Below are 23234 nucleotides of genomic sequence, written 5' to 3'. Positions count from 1 at the left end.
ATAATACTGAAAAATGAGGAAAAAGGCTACAGTTCCACAAATGAACAAGCAATTGCCATTTTTTACCTTCAGTGACCTCAGAGAAGCAAAAAWTAATTTTGTAAGAACAGATCTGAAGATTCAGATTCTACAGAATTTGTAGATTCAGGCCTTAAAAACTTTGATTTAGGGGTATGTCTACTAAGGATTAATATAGCACAAGACTATATAGTCATATGCTTAAGTCTTCAATGAAAAGACATGTATTAATATCAGGAGTTAARAAACCAACATAGTCAAATAAATTTGGAAAGTTGGGGTAAAACAGCATCCACTGAAATGAAAGGTTTATGGAGCATAAGACAAATCATTTAAAGAGCATTTTGTAATATCCAGTATATATCCATCATATGGATTTAGATTTACCAGAAATTTACCAGAAATTTACAAGAATTTGAAAATTCAGAGGAACGAGAACTCAAGACAATTTGCTGGCCAAACAGGAGAGAAAAAAAGAGGATATTAAAAAACAAACAAAAAAACCCCAACTCACTGACCCTTTAATATTGAACCTAACAGATACTAGTATAGTTAACAAAAAAGCCTACTAATTTTTTTCTGTGCATGAACTTGATAGAAAATTAAGGTAATACATGCTGCTCYTAGGTCAGAAAACACAAATTCTCAGAATATAAACAAGGTGAACTTACTCTAGGATTTTGCTATACTCAACAACAGCTTTATACAAGAGAACAGACCTCTGAAAGGCATTCCCAAAAKATTTGGTCTGCAAATATTCAGACACAATGATGACCTTGAAAAAAAAGTGGTAATTTTACGGATACCTACAGARCATTCACAGAAGACAGACACAGCAGAAAATTGTAAAGCAGCTGGTTCTAGTAGGAGAACCAGTCAGCCAAGCTGATACAGGACAGTGCTGAGTGTCCCACTCACGTCATTACCCACTTTGGTGAGATTATTCGTATCCCACAGCTTTTCTGGTCAACATTATTCAAGTGAGCTTCTTATGCTTGAGTATGTTTCTGCAACTTTACAGTCAATGCGATTAAAAAAAAAAACCAACAAAAAACCAAAAGCTCTACATTGTTTTTAAYGATATCTGCAGAACTTTTAACTACTTTTGTATGGTCTCATAGCACAGAAGTTGCATAGAAAATTAAGGCAATCAATAATTCTCTAGTGAGCTGAAGATAAACTACTAGAGGTAGCATAGCTGARTTAATTACAGTTTAAGTTACCAATTTCCCCTTTTACAATGCAGTAGAAATGAACAGGAAAGTGCTATAAGAAAAGATGAATTTCAAGATGCTTCTTGCAGCAAATCTAATTCAATTAAATGTTAAGTACACAAATTTTAGTCTCTTTAGTCACTTTAGAGAAAATTTAGCATGTTCGTTCTGCAGTCAACAAAGTATCCACACCGTGAGGAAAACTTCCCCCGCCGCTGCTCAGCCCCGCTGCTCCCAGGTTGAGCGAACCCGAGGGTACAAACACCCCTGGGCTCGTTTCCCCCTCTGTTTGCAGCGCTCACGGATGCGCCGAGCGCCCGAACCGAGGGGCGCGCCCGCAGCTTCCCGCCCGCTCTGCGCTCCGAACATTCATTTTAGCCCGCAACGCGCGGACACCAMATAACCATTGACACCAAATAACGGTGAAAATAATTAAAAAAAATTGCAAAGAAAGGAGTAACTGGTCCCTTTTCACCCAAAGAGCCACTTCCAAAGATGCAAAGATCCGTCTGTCCTCCCCGCGGGCAGGRCACAAGCGGAGCCCCCGGTCCCGGCTGTGCCCGCAGCCAGGCATGGAGAGCCCGAGGGGACCGAGAGAGACAGGACCGCGCGTCCTTCCCGCTGACCGGGCGGCTCCACAGCCGAGCCTGATGCCCACCCCCTGCCACCCCCGGTGGAGCGGCACTCCCAGCCCCGGTGGCTGCGGGACCCGCCGATGCTTGTGCCCGCCGCTGTCCCCTCACCCGCGGCGCCGCCGGCGCACGGAGCGCCCCTCACCTGCCCCGCGCCCGTGGAAAAGTTTCCCGGCCGCCCGGACGGGATGGGACGGGGACGGCCCGGGGCTGCTGCTCGTCGCCGCCAGCCCCGCGTCCCGCGGCGGGCAAGGAGCCGCGGCTGTGACTAAAATAGGCAGAGGAGCCGCGGGAGCTGCGGGCGGCGCCAGCACCGAGCGGCCACAGCGCGCAGGCGCCTCCGCGGGCCCGGGGCTGAGGGCGGGCCGGGAGCGGCGGGAGCGGGGCTGGGGCTGAGGGCGGGCCGGGAGCGGCCCCGGCCCCGCGCCCCCTCTGACCCCCGGGAGTGTCACCACGGCCACCCCTGCCCAGCTCGGGGTCTGGGGGTGCCGGACAGTGCCCAGCCTAAAACAGGTGGGGAGAGCCACCGCGCAGAGGTGCGGCCGTGCCATAACCAGAGCCCCTGCTCGGGCAGCTTGCCCAGCTGTTGGGTGTTAAATTTAGAAGAGCCGAATTCTCCCCTAAACGTGTGGCAAGCCGTGTTGCCCCTACATGGTGTGTCAAGGAGCCTTTATTAAAACTGCTCGTCTCAACTTGGCACCTGCTGTGGCTGCCTGGTCAYGAGCATGATGTTCAAGAAATGTCACCAAGTTTGCTCGTGTGGCGTTTGACAGCTCCCAGAAACGACTCGCTTCCAAAGCAGGATGCTTGTGTCCCCCAGTGTTGGCATCTGCTCTGCCCCTGTCCCTGCCCCTGCCTGCATCATCAGTCTTGCAGGACAGGTGAAGTAGTCACCGAGCCTGCCTTCATCCCCAGGAGACTGAAGAGTGGCATCCAGGGATGAAAGGCATTCCAGCCCATCTCAAAACCTGACTGTCACTGACAAATGAGGACTGCAGAGGCAGAAAACCGCTTTCAAGACATTCTGATGAGCTGGCTGCAAAGTGGGGTTATTTTTTCAGCAGCCAAGAGCGTRTGGTCAGCATTATTCTTAAATATTTTTGGAAAGCATACAGAATCGCAGCTTATTTGTGAACTAACTTCATACATGTACACATCAAAACGTCTCCCAGAAGGCCTCATCTTTGTTATCAGTGTTCTTGGTTTTGCACCTTGGAGAAGAGATCGGGATCATTCCAGGAATGTGTGCSACGTGAACAGGGTTTTATGAATCCTGCTGCCTCATATAAGATCTGATTTACAAAAATAAATTATGAAATAATTATGAAGGACTTGATTTCAAACTATGTTTCCCCCGACTGGTGAACCACTTTTATGGATGAGCCTTCTCTTTCCCAAGATAAACAGAGTAAGCAGGCTGGAAAAAGGGCAGGCAGAACGAGTCAGGGTAACATGCAGGAATGATCAGGAGTAGATAGCATCTAGCATGTGTTTGGGATTGATAGTATTCAGCTATGCTTGCTGGAGCACAGCCAAGCAGCTTGCAAAAGCTGCACAAAGCAGCCCATCAGAGAGCTCCCATCCCAATCTAAACTGATGTGTAAGCATTTTCTAGCACGTTACTGAACGTTCCACATTGGAGAAGCGCAGTTTGTTGTACTAGTTCTGTCTTCCATAAAGTCTTTGTACCTCTCTCATTATGCTCCAGGCCTTCTCTTATTTTTGGGAAAGCCCTGGGTGGTAAACAGCATGTGCTTAGCCCAGTGCAAAAAAATGTTAGCTGGGTAGGTTTGGCAATGAACTAATATTTGCAGCCATGTGACAGTGTAGAACTTTGTACGGATTGTCCTGGGATCTTCACATTTCTGTGTATTCATGAYTAAATGCYATTTCCCCTCWGCAGCAGGGCARTAAGAACCCAGACTATGCAGGTAGTGGAGATGGTGGTATCTACCAGTACAGCTGTCAGCAGGAGGGAAATGAGAGAGGATCTTGGAGATGCCTCTATGTCCTGTCTCTCCAGGAGGACCATAAACAGGTGGAGCAGGCAGACMTGGCTCTGATTGACTTTAGTCTTGTGGTGCGCGCATAGAAGAAAAACTTTCGCTAATAGAATCACTGGCAATCATTTTATGTAACAGCACATAGTCCAAGCAGATATTAATGGCCTTTAGTTTGACAGATGGTATTAGATAACATTATCTATACTTAAACAGTTAACAAACATTCTCTAAGTAAAAGGTACTGAGTAGAATTTATCCTCTTAAAACAAGGTCTCRTGTACCGTAGGAGAATGGGCTGGTTTAATTAAATTAGTTTAATGTCCCACTGTTAAATCACTAGAAAGATTGGTTTAACCTCCTATCTTCGTCAATAAGCTACAGATTCTTTGAAGTCTGCTAATATAAATTAATCTGACAGAAGCAAGAAATAAAAGCTGTTTGCATTCACACAGAATGAGGAATTGGCTTTGGACAGACAGATCAATTTTTTGAGATTTGTGTTGAATTGATGCATTTTSTTAGCAGAGACAGGTCTAATGGTGTAACAGCTGTTCATTGATGCAGGCTTCTTTGCTGTGTCTCTTTCTCCTTCTATTAAAGTCTTGATAGCTTAAGTACTTTCTCCAATTATATAATTTTCCACAGTAATAGTCCACAGTAGAAAATGTCACATGGGTGTTGCAAATTGCTCAGTCTTGTTCCTTATCTCCAGCAAGCAGCTTTGTGATCCTCAACAGTATACCTTAACCTCTTGGTGCCTGCCTGTTCTTCTGGATTCCAGGGAAACTATCATCCTGCTGATGATGCAGGGAGGTGTTGGACATCAGCAGAGGTCAGSCAGGAGTTCAGAAGAACAGCTGAGACCTGGACTCCCTCTCCTGTCTCTCAGTTTAGCTAGCCAGGCATTGGACGACTTTATTAAGCAGAAGAGAAAGAAACTTTCTGTGAAACTGCAAGTGCKATGCCCCTTCCAGATGAGAGCCCAATGCCACAGCCTTTTTTAGGCAAAGTTTTCACTAAAGGGAACAAATGCTTTGTATTCAGGATCCCAGATGTGCCAGGCTGACAGGGCTATTTTCAGACAATGGCAAGATCTATGAAATGTTTCCATTTATAGTTTCAGGAAGCGTACCCAGCATCTACTCTAAGCTAATMTTTTAATTTCCCTCCATAGGCATTGTAAGAGGGCTCCTTTAGTAAGTAATTCATCCTGTGTGTATTTGACAACTGTCTGGAGTGGGACGAAATACAATAGCAAATCCCATCCCACTTGTTGAAATTATGTGCCATATAACACATTGCACATATTTTCTGCAGAAAATTTATTTATATGGGTTTTGCCTGAAAGCATCCTCAAGAAATATGTTTTATTATAAAGAAGTTTGTATGGAAGAGATTGTGAACAACAAATACTCTCTCAGCTCTTTGGTATTCTGGAGACTTATTTAACAGCAGTATGTGCATTCCAGTGCATTTTTACTCAGGGCCTCTGACAAACAATTTCTGATGTATAGTCAGGCAGTTYTTCCAATGCAAGACCTGCAGGGAGGTTGTCTCCTGTTAACACAAGAAGGGCTATCTTTTTGTTTGAATCCAAGATATAAGACATCCCGGTGCCTCCAGGTATCTGACTAATAGTATAGTAACTGATGGTTGCCAGCTTAGAGCCAGGTGCCAACTTTCTTCTAAAATAATCTGTCAAAGCACTCAAAGTTTAATAGATGGTTGATATAAATGTTTATTCAAAGGGTCCATGATCCTGAGGTATAAGGAGTRAGCAAAATTGTTTGCTGTTAAAGTTATCTAAACTGTGCGCAGTAAACAATTTATTCAATCACACTGAACAATTATCCCTATTCCCAAAATATGCATGAGCAGTTCCCTGCTGACACTTTATTTTGTATGTTCATTATTTAAAATTGCTCAGTGAACAATTTCTATGAACTGCTTGCAAGTGATTTTTCTGGGACTTGATGGAAGGGCCTGCTATGCTTACTCTAGCTCTACCTAAATCATATGATTCCCCCCAAAAAACAGGAGAGCTGACATAAAACAGGTTGGATTTCCTAAAGCAGAGTCATGGCCCTGCCAGGGCAGCTTGCTAATGGTGTTGGGGAATAATGAGAACCTGTCCCAGGGGGTTTGTTTCTTTCTGCAAATAGAGGAATACCAGAGATGGAGTTTGACCACATTGCTTGCCTGGAACTCAAATAGCTATCAACACATTGCTCTCTGTTAACGTGAGGCAGTTCTTGCTTCACACAAAATTGTAAGAGCCATCCTTTTGCATTGCATTGTCCCCTCATCGGGTGACAGCCCATTTTTAGGGGTTCCTGCTACAGCAGATTTGGCAGCACTGGGTGAACTGGCTGTGATTTTTCTGTTCCCTTTTTGGACAACTTCCACGCACAAATAAAGTCCAAAACGATCATGGAGGGATGTCTGTGCTAATCCTGAAGTAAATGCATTTCAGCTGCAGCTCTCAACATTCTCTCTGCAGAGATCCCAACCAATCTGTGAGTCTGTGACTTTGTATAAACCAAAGAAATCACAAATATTGTCAAGATTACAAATGTATGCATGCTTTTGGGTGTTGGTACAGTGACAATCAATGTCTTGCTGCAGTGTTAGTTCTTTTTAGCTGTGCATTTTAATATTTACTRGTGCCTATTTTTGAGAAGCAAATGCTAGGATTRAACCTTCAGGATGTTGYATATTATCAACTATTTTCTAGGAATCTTAAAAATTATTKATAAGAATTAAGAATTTTATTTAAAGATATGAAAAGGAACTAAATAACAAGTGCTTAACATCACCATAAAGACAGACAACTGAAAAAAGAAATCTAACTTAAAAACTTGAGGAACAAATACAAAAAAGAAGTAGGGGGAGGYTGAAGATGAGTCTAAGAAATTATTTAAGCGAGTGACAGAGAAAGCACACATGATTTGATAGTGAAAATAGTCCACACTGAGGGGAAAGAAAASGTAAATAGATTAGCTCAGAAGAATTTTGAAATAGAACCAGACAGCTTTTTTAAAGTTAATAAACTCTGCATATTGTAAAGGACTGTTAACATGTGAGCTGAGTTAGAGTATACCACAACTGCTTAGTGCTACCCTGATCTTTAAAAGTAAAGGTAAACACAGAATTAAAAAAAAATTCTTCTAATTTCAATGAATAAATAAGACCAATCTTCTGAGTAATGTTTATTATACTTGTTTGTTCTGTAAACAAAAAAAAGCAAATAACAAAACCCTATCATATAGGGTTAAAAAAAGGAGTACAGACTGTAATAAACATACATATATTTGTGATTATTGCTTTTGCATGTAGCATAAGTACATATAACACTGTATAAAGCAGTTTCAGAACTAAAATGGCAACCACTATGGTTAACAAAAAGATACTAATTGTTTGTAAAAACATTTTATGTATCRGTATTTCTTGTATTTTTCCCTACTAATATTTAGTCATTAATTCTTTAAATAATCAACATATTTCCAGTAAGAACACTACATTTTTGAAAAGCTGTAACTGAACAATAAAATGGMCACCCAGTGATAAACAGAGCATAGTGCTGGATGTCTGTTTTTCAAGAAGCATTTCATTCCCCTCAGTAGGGAGATCTGCTTGAAAGTATAATTTAAGAGTACCCACTTTTCTGTAAATGAAAACAGSACAGTTTCACTTCATATTCAAAATAAGTATTCAAAATATTTTATCTCTTAGTAAAATAGAATAGCTACTACAGCTGGATTCCATAAAAGCTTTAAAGATTTAAATATGAGAGAGTTAGATGAGTGAAACACAGCAAGGAATTCCAGCACAACAGCTGTTTTATAGGAACTGTTGATATTCTTCTTTGGGTATCCTGGCAGAYATGAACTGGCTTGCCTCACTTTTCTTATGGAGTAAGTTATTTGCCCCAGTGTAAGAGAACACATATGGGAAGATATAGGGCCATACCTAATGTGTTTTAAACTCATCCCAAATCTTACCTGCCAGTATCCCACCCTTGTAGCTACGTCCTACAGTTGGACACTGGAAGTCCAAGCCCAGCACTGGGTGTCTGGATTGTCCTGTACTCTTCTTGGAAGTTCCTAAACCCCACACAAGAGAAATATTAAAGASACAAGTGTGCTACATCCCCATGGAGCCCAGACTCCTGCAGGGTGCTTGGGACCATCCCACCAGAATCCCTGCCTGGGGACAGGAACCTGCTCAACYCCTTTCACAGCTCTGAGATGCTTTAATGCTTGCCTGTGATGTGCAGTTTCTATAGAAGGGGATGGTGCTGCCCACTTCTGTGCAATTTCAGGGTTAGAGCACTTATCTGTTAAATAGAAATTTTGGCTTCAAGTGTCTTTCTTGGCCCTTACTCCCAGGAAGTCATTATGTCCCCCAGATTTCAACAAGCTTAGGTGGAGAGTGACTAGTAGATACAATGAAAACTATGGGATTCACTGCTTAAATAGTTATTTATCACCATTACTTTCCTACAATTGTTTATCTATGTGACTTTGATGTCTTAGTTCTTGGTCATCTATCTCTTATCATCATTATCTTCAAAACCCCACTTAGGTGGTGAAATAGTCCTGTCCCTACAGTACACAACCAATCCCTCAAATTAGGAGCTGCAGTTCAAGTGACAACTTAAAAAATATTGCCTGTGAATCCACAGCAGAAGAGTAACTGCTACAAAATTTGTCTGCTCTCACAAGTTTTTGGGAATGTCCCATCTTATCTTTTTTTCACTCCAGAGCAAGGTTTAACAACACCTGTTGTTTGCAGACAGATGATTTGGGTCCAAACCCTTTGCTGGTGGAACCTTCTGGAAAGTGACCCTCCAGGAGGGCATTGCTAGCCATGGTTTGGGACACRACCCCAAATCTAGGGCTCAATGATGACATGCTTGTGCTGCCTTTCTCCTACACACAGCTGATGAAGCTCCACCTACATGCTTTGATTCATCAGCATGAGGTGGCTTGATTTACATGTCAAGTTCAATACAACTTTTAATTCCCACAGAAGCAGAATTACAGCAAATGGAAACTGAAGGGATAAAAAAAATCTACAAGAAAGATAAGTTAATGTGAATTAGACAAACAGAAAGTAAGTGTGCTTTTCCTTGGAAACCCTGAACCTATTACRTTTTAATGCATATTAATGTAAAGAAAGTATTTTCAAGTGGTATTAACAAATCAGCTTAACATGGTATTTATTTTGTTTTATAGTAAAAAAATCTGTTATAGAGTGACATGCTAGGGAGGAAAAATATGCATTCAATGGAATGGAATAGAAAGAAAAATATTCATCTGGTCATGTTTGAAAACAAGCAATAAGTATTATTTTTTTCCTTTCTTATTTAAATAGTTTTCTTCTATATAWATTGCTGCAGATTTGTTTCACTTTTAACACATGGTTTGCAATATCTGCAACACAATATTGTGTTTTAATCTTTCATGTACATTGAGACCAAACATGTATTACATTTATCATTGACAATAAGCAAAATCTGTATAGCTCTCTTCCTTTTTTTKGAAAATGTAGCATCAATTATTATTTAATTAGTACAATCATATGCCTTTTTTGTGGTATGGAAAATCTGTGCAATATCATCCAAGCATTATTCAGCTTTCCCAGTTTTATCCTGGTGGAGGTCATGGTTTGCCATAATTCTTTCCACCAGTGAGTTTCCTTTGACCACTGTCATATTGCAGATCAAGAGAAGAACTCATTGATAGCAGCATGGGCTCAAGTATGCATTTGCTTAAACCAATTATGAAGGAGTCTGATCACCTCACTGATTGTTATTTCTGAGTGGCATCATTGGCATAAATTGGATGATGCTCAAATCAGAATTTCATCTAGCTCCAAATGTTTATTAATCTATAAATTAGAGTAAAATAGAATGGTCTGGGTTGGAAAGGACCTTTAAAAGCCATCTAGCCCACCCCTTGAATGAGTGGGGATATCTTCAGATAGATCAACTTGCTCAGAGCTCCATCTAAAGTGAATTTGAATGTTCCTAGGGACCAGGCATCCATCTCTCTGCACAGCCTGTTTCAGTGTTTCATCACACTCATCAAAAAAATCCTCCTTATATCTAAATATATCCTTGAATTTAAAGCCATTACCCTTTGTCCTATCATAAGAGGCTCTTCTATAAAAAATTTGTCCTCATCTTTCTTGCAGGCCCCTTTAAGTACTGAAAGGCTGCAGTRGCATCACCTGGAACCTTCTCCAGGCTGAGTGACCCCAACTTTCTTATCTCACAAAACTCGTCTAATTTCACTGACATCATTCTGAGTGTGTCTTCATTTATGCAGATTATCCAGCCCTCCCAAAACACTGATTTACGAGTCGCATACCAGAGAATATTTCACTGGACAAAAATAAAAACAGAGGTAGAGAAAACTTCTGTCTTGCTTCCAGTCTTTTTGTCTGTACTTATACTATTGTAGACATATATTCTACAGCTGAATTTTACAGCTGAAATATTCTGCTAGTCATGTCTCAAACAGATGCTGAAAAACTAGAAACAATTTTAAAAAAATGACTCAAAGCCCAGAAAGCACAGTAGCAACAGCTAAACAAGATCAGCTAAGAGAATGTTCAGATATTGACTCAGACATGTCCTGGTAGAGATTTCTGACAGTAGCCGATTCCAGCAGAGAAAAGCATCACAGAGGATTGTGTTTGGAAAGTGTGTGACAGAAAMCAAGACACACAACAGTCACAAAAAAGAAAAAATTATTGAAGTATGTCATGAAGCTCCCATCATTCCCAGGTATCTTTCTAAGCAGTATGCTATAGTTTAAATAGACTATATAAGCTTGATATAAAAATTCAGTGAGCAAGACTCCTTGGTCTTATTTTAAGGTGAAGATGATCAAATTAATTAACTTTAATAGGGTCAGAATTTAGTAAAGACAAGTTTTCTTGAATAAATGGCCAAACACATATATTCAAGGAAACTGAGAACATGAATCAATGATTTATATTACACCTAAGTCAGAATAAGATGTCTTTTACACATTTAAAATATTTTTTTGTTTATAGATTTTTAAAACATGAAACATTAAGTATAAACTTCATGTTGGTCCAACACACATTACAACATGAGAAATTTAGAAATTCTTGCTATCAGAATCAAGTGGGGAGTTATTTTTAAATGGGTCTTTAAAAAACAGTGTAAGGTTTTTAGAGCAGCTCAGCTAGCTGACACAGAGGGATGGTGAGGCACAGCCCAAGTGACATCCCCGAGAGATGATGCACTTCTTCCCCACCTCAGGCACTGCTGATAAATAGGACATGACACCAATCACAGCACTGAAGTAGCACGAGAATATCTGTGCTGAGCCACACCAAGGGGTTAGGTAGCCTGCTATCCTGTCCCTGAACCAGGAAAAGTATAGGATAAGGGTACACACAGATGTACATCCTTACTACATGCTGCCAGCCTCTGGCACTTTGTGCCTTAGTTATCATCTGAACAGGTCTTTAAAAGCCATGAGTGAACTGTTTACTTTTTTTTTTCAATTTTCTTTTGACCAAGACGAAGTAGCTCTGTGACTCAGGGACTTCATGCTTTAAGTGGTACCTACAGGATACACTGCATGGAAAGGCTATGAGAATGATTTGGGGATTATCACATTGCATGCTGGGTTTGTTGGTAGATTTTCCTCTCTGAGAAAGCAACATAAAGCTGAAAGCAAAACTTGTAAAATGCTAACTGCTTTACATTAAATGTCCTTCAAACAGACAGTGTTTCACATAATTTCTAATAGCTTTTTTTATACATACTGCGTGATTATCTTTCAAGCATAAGATTGTATCATCATTTTAAGTCCTCCTGAAAGAGCTCACCAGATCTAAACTTAAATGTATACCCACACGCAGAGAAGCACACAGGCCAGAAATTTTAAAATATTAAAAATATGATCTACTTCCAGACATATCAAGCAGCAATCCATTCTCATAAAATAGTAATGCTTCTTATTTTTTGATTACTGGCAGGCATCAGGCACAGCAGCAGGAAGGTGAGTTAGCAAAGACATTTGGACACTTCTCTTCAAAGGCACAGTGACCCCAGCTCTCTCCTACTGAAGTACGATCTGAGGCTCCCTTATGTCATTAAACACCACAGAATTAGGGAGAGAGTATTTTTTATAACAAGAATTTCATAGGCACAAAAAATTGACTCTGGAAGCTAAACAAGAATGTGTCAGTTAAAAATTGCATTTATTGCTGCAGCTGTTTTAGTCTCTTCCCGACAAACATAGCTAAAAGAGTAATATACAACAAACTCCAGTGGTTTGGCAGTAGATTGATTACCATTATTTATTGTACATGTCACGAAGGGCACTGACACTGCAGAAGCCCAGGTGCTATAGCATCCCWTTCTATCAGAGGCACTACACAACCACTTCCCTAAGCTGTATTCGCAGCAGTTACAGCTGTTTTGTTTTCCTAATGCTATAAACCACATTTATGTTTGTTTTCACACAATACCTCATTAGAACTGTCAGAGAGAAACCAAYCACGTATGGGACACAATTTGTTGTTTTGTTTTGTATGGGTTTTTAACAATCTTGCTGTGCATTTCAAAATCTTTCATTTCTTTAAGAAACAAATCCAATGCAATAGGTCCTTAGTCTTTTTCTGGAATATTATTCGTGCAAACTTAGAGAATGTTCACATGGTATAAATATGAATGTTATAAGCAAGTTGCTGTATTTTGAAGACAACTTACTTGTTTTTATTGACTATTTTGACTATACTTCATTATGACAAAATTTTTTTAGGAAAATATAATTACAAATATMGTGGGCTTGCTTTACAATAAAACCCCAACAGAACAACAAAACAACATACAACCACAGAGGCCACCACAATTGCAGTAAGTCCTCAGACTGGGGATTTGTTTTCCTCCAAAATGAAAGAGATGAAGATCAACAGGAGAACCAACAGAAAGTAAACATATTGCACAGACAGTTAAAATGCAGAAGCCAACCTCTGGCTTGACATAGAGAATTCAACGTACTCCAATTAACATAAATGGCACTTGTCAGTCAAATTTGGCTTCGTCTGCTCTTGTCTCTGCTCTTCTGCTTTGCCACCTTGCATTGTGAGGAACGGCTGCAGCAGAACTCTCCTCCCTAGGAGGGCGTGAGGAAGGGGCTGCAGTTTGTCACCCCCGCGGGTTTGCGGCGGGGGGAGCCCCGCTGGAGGCGGTGGGAGTGGCGGGGGGGCGGCACGGGAGGGGTCTCTGGCAGTGCCACATGGTAGAAGTTGGGTAAGCGAATGTCGTACCTAAAGCCCTGCCCCACGTGCACCCGGTCGTTCAGGGCGTACAGTTTTTCAGCAATGTCGCTCCCAATTAGAATGGAGAACAGGCGGGAGATGAAGCGGTGCTTAGCGAACAGCAGGTAGAGCTTCTTCCTCCTCCAGGCCACGTACCGGCAATCCGTCTCGGCTGTGAGCGTCACCTAGACAAGAGAGAACGGAGAGCCAGGTGACAAAGCGGTGCTGCTGYTGCTGCTGCCCTTGAACACAAGGCAACCCCTCCCAGCAGAACCTGTCTGCTGCAATTAGAGCCTTTTAATCGAGCTGGAGAGCTCTGGGATATTACTGTCGGCAAAAGACAAGSGAGAAGGTGCCTGGGTATGGACTAAATGATCCCATCTGGTCAGCCCCAGCGACAATACGCCGGTGTCCGCACGGCCAGGATGCCCTGGCTCAGCCCGGCGCTCCCTGCTCCGCTCTTGGCAGCCTCAGCTGGAAMGGCAGCTCTAAAGAAAGCTCTCGACAAATGCCATTTGTCCTCGTGACAGCAGACATCAGATCCGACACGGACAGAAGCCAGCGTGTGGCGGTCAAGTGACAGCRGTGGGAGGGCTCAGAGCGCAGGGCAGCCCTGGCTGACACTGTCCCACGCTGTAACCCGTGCCAGGCTGTGTCATGGACACGTCTCCCCCTGGCTCATCTCCCATTGGGAAGCCTCTTCAGCACCAGCTTCTGCCCACCCCGAGGAAATCTGGCTTCTCAGGGCTGAATATCAGCRCAGCCAAAGAATGCAAACAGAGCCTACCTCCCAGATTAGCTTTAAGAAAACCCCTGTCCATTTTAACAAGATACAAACAGCAAAACCAGTCCCACCAGCAAAGAGGATTTTCCTCCTAAAACTAATGGAATGCCACTTGCTTGTATGTTATCACAGACAAAACCCACAACAAATTTATTTCTAAATCAAAGAGGACTTCAACAATTTCCTGGAGTACTTAAAAAAAACAAAAAACAAAACAAAACAAAAAAAAAACAAAAAAACAAAAAAAAAAAATAAAATAAAGAAACCCCATAACTTTTACCTGGAAAATTCCCTCTTCTGTTGGCCTCAGTGAATCCCATTCAGGAGAGTCCAGAAATTGAAGAGGAAAAATATAATGCAGAAACTCCCCATCAACTGTCACTCTGATCCTACCAAGATAAGATGTGTTAATTTGTTAGCACTACCTGTACACCAGCAATGACTGCAACAAGAATGTGCTACTTCTACTATCTGAGGAATTTAAATATAGCTTTGARAGCATGAAAAAGTAATCAATGGCCAACAGTATCCTAATTATATTTTTGAATCCGACTTGCTCAGGCCAGTTGAAAGAGAACACAAAAYGATCATGCAACTGAAATGGAAATCTTTCCAGGCCTTGTTCAAACTGCATTATTCTCTCTGTGGTAGGTCTGTGCAGTGATGCACAAGTTTTGCCATTAAAAGGCCAGCATGTACTGGAGAGGTGAAAGACCAGTGGTGCCCATAATAGCACTGACCTGCTTCCCCTGAAAACCACGGGATTTACTTGTAGTTTTGGCAAATATGCATTTTAAAGGGAACAATGCGGCAAAAGCTTGGAATGGGAAGCAGGATTCCCCCATGGCATGTGTTAGGAGGGCTCTCTCCATGTTTAACAGGAATTACATGGCCACAGGGCTATGTCTGGAGCCAGAACAACCTGGAGGATGTGAATGCTTTGGCTTTCTGAAGATGCTAAAGAAAAATTTCATTTCTAGTTCTGAAATAATATTTAAGTGTGAAGGCACACAAGCAGCCCWGTACCATGGAACAAAGGGCAGCAGGAACTCCGTGCCTGATTACAAACTGACTGGGCAGGTAGAAGGATGGATACCTCTCCTTTGGTAAGACCAAAACCAACCTCCATGAGGTACCTCCTACACAGTTCCCAAGAATGCTCTGAACCAGGGTGTCACTAAGGAAAACTGCCTACAATCTACACTGTTCACTGCAAGTAGTCCTAAATCAGCTGAGCATCAAGCTGCCTACAAATTCCATCTATCCATGCAGCAAGTATCAAAAAGCACCCACAAAGTGTCCCATCAAGGACATGTCCATCATCCCTGCGTGTCCCACCTTCTTTCATGTTGCTCTGGTACTGCACCCTGCTTTGCATCCCATACAAAAGCTAGTATTTCCCTCCAGGAAAGCATCAGCAAAGGTGCCAGAAGGCTCTCCTGTAAGCAGGGAGTACAAGCAGATGGATTTACTACCTCACAGGGCCATAGTATACAGTAACTGTAGATCCAGTTCTGCAAACCTTGATAAGCTCAACTACATCCCCTTGTAATGAAAAGGTGCTGACTGACACCCTTCTCCTACCTCCTTGAAAAAAACTGATACAATCTGTGTCAAAGTCAAGATCTCCATTAAAAAGAGTTTATCTCAGTGTATTCAGTTTTGCAAGTAACTTTTAGTTCCATTTCAGATGACACTAACAAAGAAAAATAGGAGAGATGCTGTGCTCATCAGCTAAGCAGCAGATAGAGAGCAAGCCATAACCTGAAGACTGCAAAACCACATTTATTCCCTTGATCTGCCTAACCTGTTAAAGGCTATGATACAACAGCCCAGAAAAGAATGACTTCAAATTCTTTTCTTGATTCTATTACAGATTCTGTGCTTAGTGTTTTTGTGTTAGTGCTATTCTAGACAAGCGTATTTAACCTATTAATATTTATATTACTTGCATTAATATTTAATCTGTTGTACTGGAAAATAAGCAAACAATACACAAATTAGGCTTTTTTTTTCTTTCATTTTCAGTAAGGAGGGAAAAATAAAGATATTTGCAGTAAACCTGAACAAAGCAATACAAACCTGCCTGACACAAGCAAGGACAGTTTATCAATTGGTGTTTTGCCCTGCATGGCGTAACAATGTTCCTTCTCCAGGGTAATCACTTCTGCATCGCAGCACAAGACAATCTTCCTGTACACAGTCAAGGAAATTCCCAGAGGCTGGAAGAGAGCACTGTAGAGTTCCTGGAATTCTCTGTCAAAGGCAACGCTCCGAACTTGGTAGGTAACGTAAATGAACTGCACGAAGCATATGGCAAACAGGACAAAATTCCAGGAGAATATGTCAGCAGCACAGACATCCAGCCAAGCCCAAACAGAAGAGCAGAGAAAGCCCAGTCCAAGCAAGCTGAAGACATAGAGAAGCCCAAAGAATCCACTTCCACCCATGAAGCCCACAACAAAGAGAATGCTGGCTAGGTGGTAAATAGATCCCTCTGCCTCTTGCTTCCAGGTGGTACATGTAGGATGTGCATATATCAAACTTTCCCAAAAACTTGCATTTTCTCCCATGGCTGGAATAATTTTTCAATTTAGCTGAATCTTGGGAATTTTTATTGATGAGATGCAGCCAGTGAGGTCCTTTGCTTTTCCATTCTTGCAAACACTGCTCAATGATCACACAACATCAGGATCTCTTGGTAGTGAAGTCACACCTAGGATTTCCAGCAACTAGGCAGATAATGTTCTCAATGCTGTTTCTCATCCGTTCATGCATTGTTTTGACTTTGGTCATGTCATCTGTAGCTTCATCTGATCTGGACAAGCGAAGAAAAGATGAATTACTCACAAAATTATTTTCAACAATTAAATTTTATAAAAGTTTTATTGTCCAAAACCACAGACTGCATTACAATCTTCCAATTCCCCTTGAAGCTCTGTGATTCCAGGATCAAACCTTAATATTCATTCAACTGAAGATCACATTTCCTGTGATCCTTGTAGCCACYACTGAACTGCCACTGAATCCATGTAAACCTGTGTGTTGCATTCACAACATCCTGTGATAAGCCTTTGCACAGCCTCACTGCGGAGAATGTGATTGGATTTGTTGGCCCAGACCCTGCTCCCTGAGAGCCTTTTTTAACATCCTACCCAGCTCTTTAACAAGGAGAGACAGTGGACTCTTCTTCCTTGCTTACCTCCTCCATCTCACTCTGGGTTTTGGTCAGATCACTCTCATAAGTGGGTTGAGCAAGGCTGCTCCCTGTTTCTGGACACAACAAACTACATCCCCAAACACCCCAACAAGGGAAACCCAAGTGTCACAGGGGATGGTGTTTTCTACTCCAAGGGTAACAGGCAAAAACCTGTCATATATAAGGAAAACTACAAAGCTTAAAGGTATCTTGATTCAGATTATGTTATTAGAACATGAAATAAGTAGTCCTGCAAAATGCTACTCAAGAGACATTGACAAAGCACTTCCATAGCATTCAAAGTTCTACCTCAGATAATTTCATGCCATGGACCACATCATTTTATTGTTCAACAATAAAATGTGAAACATGCTATTCATTTTTATACGGTGATGTATTCCTAAGACTTTCAAAAGGAAAACACAGAACCAACAAGCATGAAAAAAAAGCCCAAAATCAATTTAAAAAAAAAAATCAAAACCAGATTCCCATATCTGTCTTTTAAACAAAAAAATACATATTTCAATGTGAGATCACACACAGCAGAAATTGCAAAGCCAGAATCTATTAGTGGTATAATCAGGATTGAAACCTTCCAAACCCCAACTGTCTGGTTCATTTCCTGGTAGAAAGGAAACTAGGAACTATCTTGCTTTCAAAATTATCAAATTCTCTAGAATATCAAAGTGCTTTGGTTTTTTTGCCCCTCACAAGAGCCACAGAAGTCAATACTTTAAAAGCACTGCTTGTTGCACTGATGCTGAGGCATCCAACATCATTCATCAGGGCTTTCAGTAGTGCTTCTTTTACAGTGACAAGTCTAAGAAATTAATAAAGAAAATTCRTATCGTATTTCCTAGCCACCACAGCATTACTTCTTCAAAGTTTATTCAAACCCCAACATTAATTCCRTGATTGAAAAACACTAGTGCTTAATAAATACATAAATAAATAAATAAATAAAGCAGAGCTCAGAACAACAAGTTAGGAGGAGACGCTCCCTCTCTGGGAGTGGTGATAGGAAAGTTGCTGGTCCATAAAAAATCCACAGCTGAAGAGCACAGATCCTCTCCAAATTACAATGCTCAACATCCTCCTGCAGTGGAAGAACCTACATTACAAGAATAAGGTAGTTATAACTATAACCTTCTCAGTTTGTTTCTTTATCCAAAATACTCTCTTCTTGCACAGGATTCCCCTCAGATGTAGGATTTATACCTTGGAGACTGGGAGGTGGAAACTGCATCAGCTATGAAGAGGTTACTTAGATATGGGAAAAGCACAAGGAATCTAAGATGGCACTTCTGTGATCAAGGGCTAAGATTTTTGAACCAAAATAAAAATGGAACATGCAGTTCCCAGACCTTATGTTCTGAATCCAGTCAACATTTCTATTGCATGGTCAAAAAGCACCAGCAGAAGTGTTTTGTTTGGCTAATTGTTTGTTTAAAACAGAATCACTGATAACAGTGATTTCGGATTATTGTTAATACTTCTACTCTGCTGCCAATATTTTGCTCTGAGCAGTTTTACTGAAGACCCTAATTTCTTAAAAAAAAAAATAAAAAAAAATTAGTCTTTTGATGGGAACCATGACTGAGGAGTTACACTGGAAACTGTAGGCATGCCAGAAACMAAACCACTGTGGATCAGTAATTTACTTTACATTACCAATACCATGCAAGGTCACATGTTGCAATAATTTGACACAACATTATAGCAATTTCACAAAATGTATGTTCAGTTTTTAATTCACTTCTTATATTCTCAGTCTGCCCACACTACYGCTCAGAGCATTGCTGTAAAGCATCTATTCATGACAAGATGTGCCAAAATAATTTGGAAAGAACTCCACCACCTAGCACACCACTAAGTCACAGATACAGGGTCATCACACACAAAAAYAAAGTCCTGAGAAAACTCTACTGCATTTGTACCTGTTCATTTTCAGAATGGGACTTGCCTTCCAAAACTACTGTGTGGAAAATTCCTGCTTATTCCATCAGTTCTGGACAATGAGAACTTTTACTGTGCTACAGCATCTCCCAGGCTGGAGGGAGCTTCTCTCCTTCTCTGTGCTAGCCCAGATCACAGCCTTATCAACACAACACTCTCCTTAGCTACACAAGGTGTGCAGGCAAAACCAAACCCTCTGCAAATACTGACAAAATCTGCTCCAAAATGGGAATGGTTTCTCAGGGATATAGCAAAGAGCATGCATGTTTGCTGACAGTGAACTGTAGGCAAAAAGAAAGGATRCAGCTCTTCTCAAATAAGAAATTATTGTAATATTTGGGAGCTAAAAATTGTTGGTAWCTGTAAATAGAGCAGAGAYAATAACAGGTATGGATCTAAGAATWGTAAAATWTCCAATTTTGARRGGTATTTAGTGCTATATGAKGCCTTTCACRTTTTTCTTTAYAGTTCCTACATTTCCAAAATTTAAACTATTGTAGGCTTCAGAACAGTCATTGTAATGAAGCCATTCATCTACTGCAAGTGAGATTGGGAGGTGGAAAAATGCCCCAAACAAAACAAAAAAAAAACAAAAAACAAACCACACAAAAAAAATCCCAACCAAAAAAACCAACAAAAAGAAACCCCAACAACTACAACCAAAAAAACCATAACAATAACAAAAACCAGCTGTGATACCAACTGAGCCATCCTCCACAGCAGCACAACATCACCGTTTGTAAGCACCTGGAGGGGACGCCATCCGTTCACTGAGGTGCTTTGCCTTTCAGCTTTGTTTGATGTYCTGCTTCGACTGCCCTGGCTGTGGTGAGAGGTCTTTGCTTCAAGTTCATCTGACAGCGGTGATCAAACAAGCAGGAAACTGTGTTTAGAGCAGGTGTCTTGGCTTATAAATCTGAAGAACTGCATCTTCCCCAGCAAATGCTGAGTGCTTTCTACTCCAACCCCTGCCCGTGGAGAAAAAGGAGCACCGTGCCCAGCACAGTCCCTCCCATGGGACTGCCACACTCAGAATGCCACACATTGCCTTCTTCAGGCTGCCAAAACCTGAGCTTCATGCAAGATGAGCCCTCCCAGCTCGGGGAGGAGATGTGCCCTGCCAGCACAGGCTGAGTTACTGAGATGCTTCAGTGTGTCTTGCCCCACCACACATCCCACYTTCTCCAGCAGGAGCAGATGAAGTGATGCGAAAAATCAGCCCAGGCTAGAGATGTGAGCAATACACAGTGCCATGAACTTCTTTAAAATAAACAGCAGTGCTGAAAGGACTAAGTACTCATCAGAAAGTGTTAAAATCAGTGAGTTTGCTGGAGCTTCAAAACAGAAAATGGATCATTTCACTTCCACCAAATAAATACCCGCTGGCAACTTAGAACTTCATATAAGCAGTACACTAAACCAGTCAAAATAGAAAGAATTTAAATTGTGTAAACCCCCCAAACATTCAGGGTTATCAATTAGGTACATTTTTAATTTGCTCGAGAATTGCTGTGTACCCCATTTTTGTCACTAATGACTCAAATTCAACTTTGAGAAGCTTTGAGTGTTAGTTACTGTGTCTGGATCACAATAATTCCTGCAAAAAAAAAAAGAAACCCTAAAAGCCCTGAGGCCACCAGCAGTTCTYTCTTTGGTCTTTTTAATTAAGTCAAAAATAAAGCTATTCAGAGTTTGAATAGCCCATTCTTCAGTTGCCTTATCCCAAGTACTCCGAAAGAAAGCCCTCAGCACTTTCACACTGTACATGTTGACAAGTTATAGAGCTGGACATGCCAATTGTGTATCCAGCCTGGGTGAATTATTTGCTACAGGTTTGGAAGCAAAAGGAGAGATTTTCCTTTACAGCATATACATTTTATTGCACAAAATGAGATTATGCTGGATTTAGCAGGATTTGTCTCGCTGGTTTTAGCTGCTAGTGTCTGTGTTTATACAGGAGCTTGGGGTCAAGAGCCCAGCAACTCCATCAGGAGCAAGGCAAGGGTGGGGGAAGTCCTCCCGGCCTTGACACACCCTACTTCCAGCACCCCCTGGATCCAAGCACCCCCTCTAGGGTAATTTACCTCCAAGCTCTCAAAATACATCTGCTCCAGCAATCATTAGATTATAAAGGGAAACTGCTCCTTCATTTTATCAGGTAGTTTCGCATGCAATGTGAATGCAGTCARTTATGACAGCCCTTCCTTCCATTGCCCCTACATCTCTGGAATCCCCTCCCTGGTCTTTATTGACACTTATTGCTCCCAATCCCTGTTTATGTTCCACACTTKCCCCAAACTACTCTCCTTCAGCAGTGGGGTCAAATACCCACAGGGACAGAGACAACCAAACTCTAAATTGCAACACAGAAGAGCTGTGCACCTTCAGAGAGCTGTGTCTATGTGCTATAGGCAAGTATGGGCAGGTAAATGAGTTATTTTCAGTGATAAACTGAAAACTTCTGGCTGAAAACATGCACACAGCAATAATGACAGTAACTAACAACACAAGCTGGCTCACCTTAAAATTCTTGACACTGTACCCTAGAGAAAGCTGTAATAATATTACTGGAAAACACAAGGTTTCCCAAAAAAAAATGCAGCCTGCAGGAAGGTGGAAGGAAAGGATTACCCAGTCTGAAAGACAACTGTATCAAGATAATCAGTCGCTATAAAACTAGATATGTTCAGATTCCAAAGACACACAAGCATACATAGGAATGGTAATTAATTAGAAGGATGGATTTAAAGATTTCCTTTGCTGGGAATTAAAGAAGTCAAGATGCTGTCTGGTCCTGAAAATAAATCTATTTTATTTTTAAAATAAATTTTAAAAATTAATTGATTTACTACTATTCTATTTTTTATTCTACAGGAAGTCACATTAGATGATGGCAACAATGTCTCCTGGACTTTTGTCTTAAGTTACTTAATTTAAAAAATTTGTGTATACCTAGAAAGTTTTGGAGCTGGTCTTCACAGAGAAATTAAAGAAGCCTGTCTCAGATACCCACTAAGACCTACATTAGACAACAGAAAACACTGACATTAATGTCCTGTAGACATTACAGATGAAACCTTCATCYRYGTGGWGCCAGCATCCCTTCCTGTGAATGGTGTTCAAAGAAAGGGATGTGTTATCAGTGAGTGCTTTGCCATGGAACCTGTCTGCAACCTGAGCAGCCAAGCCTCAGGATCCCTCTCTGGGTGAATGAAGCGGAACTGCAAGGCAGTTCTGTGTCCCTTCTGCACAATATCACAGCTTCAACGAGGAGGGCAGCAAGTGACCCACCCACACAAGGCAAAATGAGTCACTGGGAGCATGCTCATGGGAGGAGGGAAGATGGATTTGCACCCACTCAGGTTGAGGCAGGCATCCCATGTTCCATTCATGGCTCATTGCTGTCTCACCACTGGATCAGAGCTCTGAGCAGAGGCTGTCACATGGAAGGTAAAGTGTCTCAGGCCTTAGGAAAAGTGGTCAAACCACACTCTTCCTAGTCCTTCCAATACCCCCCCGGGCTGCAATTCCCAGACTGGACCCCTCCACAGCAAGATCATCCATGTGAAGTGRTACCTTCGCAGAGAGCAATCCTGCTGGGAATGCTCAGAGCTGCAAAGGAGCAGCTGAGGCATGTCCAGCCACCAGTGGTGCTCCACGGCCTCCAGGGCAGCTCTGAGAAACAACCACCAGCCAAAAAGGACTTTCTGGGGCCAAAGCCCCACCCTGGTCAGGCAGAATGTAAGCTTCCAGGCTCAAGATTGTTCAACCAAGCAACCCCTTCAGTCAGCTGCTGCCCAACCCTGGAGACACCCCAATGCCATCTCTACACTGAAGTCAATGGTCCACATGAATGATCCACCAAATGGCACAGGGCCAGTGACTGGCTGTCCTCCTTGCCAAGCTGGGCCTGCCTCCCATCTCCCTGCTGCAGCAGAGGCAGAACAGCTGTCTTGCAGCCCAGCTCTTAAACCAGAGATATTTCATGGAACTTTCCACTCATTGAGCTTGTTTGGGTGCAGCTGGGAAAGCCTGGTTCTGCCTACAATTTGCTCAAATTCCTACTAATCTTTTTAAGAAGTGGAAAAAAGCTGGGCAGGGGGAGGGTTTGAGGGAAAA

General features: G+C 41.7%; 1 protein-coding gene across 1 annotated transcript in view; it reads right to left on the bottom strand.

Moving 5' to 3' along the window:
* Positions 1 to 23234, bottom strand: part of BVES (blood vessel epicardial substance) — a 46700-nt gene that overhangs the window by 20884 nt on the left and 2582 nt on the right. Inside the window, 4 exon segments of the mRNA XM_057375405.1 lie at positions 13186 to 13207; positions 13209 to 13361; positions 14241 to 14349; positions 16043 to 16778. Of these exon segments, the coding sequence (XP_057231388.1) occupies positions 13186 to 13207; positions 13209 to 13361; positions 14241 to 14349; positions 16043 to 16533 (775 nt within the window). The 5' untranslated portion in view covers positions 16534 to 16778.

This window comes from Malurus melanocephalus, unplaced genomic scaffold, assembly GCF_030028575.1.
Source record: "Malurus melanocephalus ecotype Western Australia unplaced genomic scaffold, MMel_1.1 scaffold_248, whole genome shotgun sequence".
In the NCBI taxonomy this organism is placed as follows: Eukaryota; Metazoa; Chordata; class Aves; order Passeriformes; family Maluridae; genus Malurus; species Malurus melanocephalus.
Note: the sequence above shows the minus strand (reverse complement) of the source record. Positions and strands in the feature narration are given on the sequence as shown.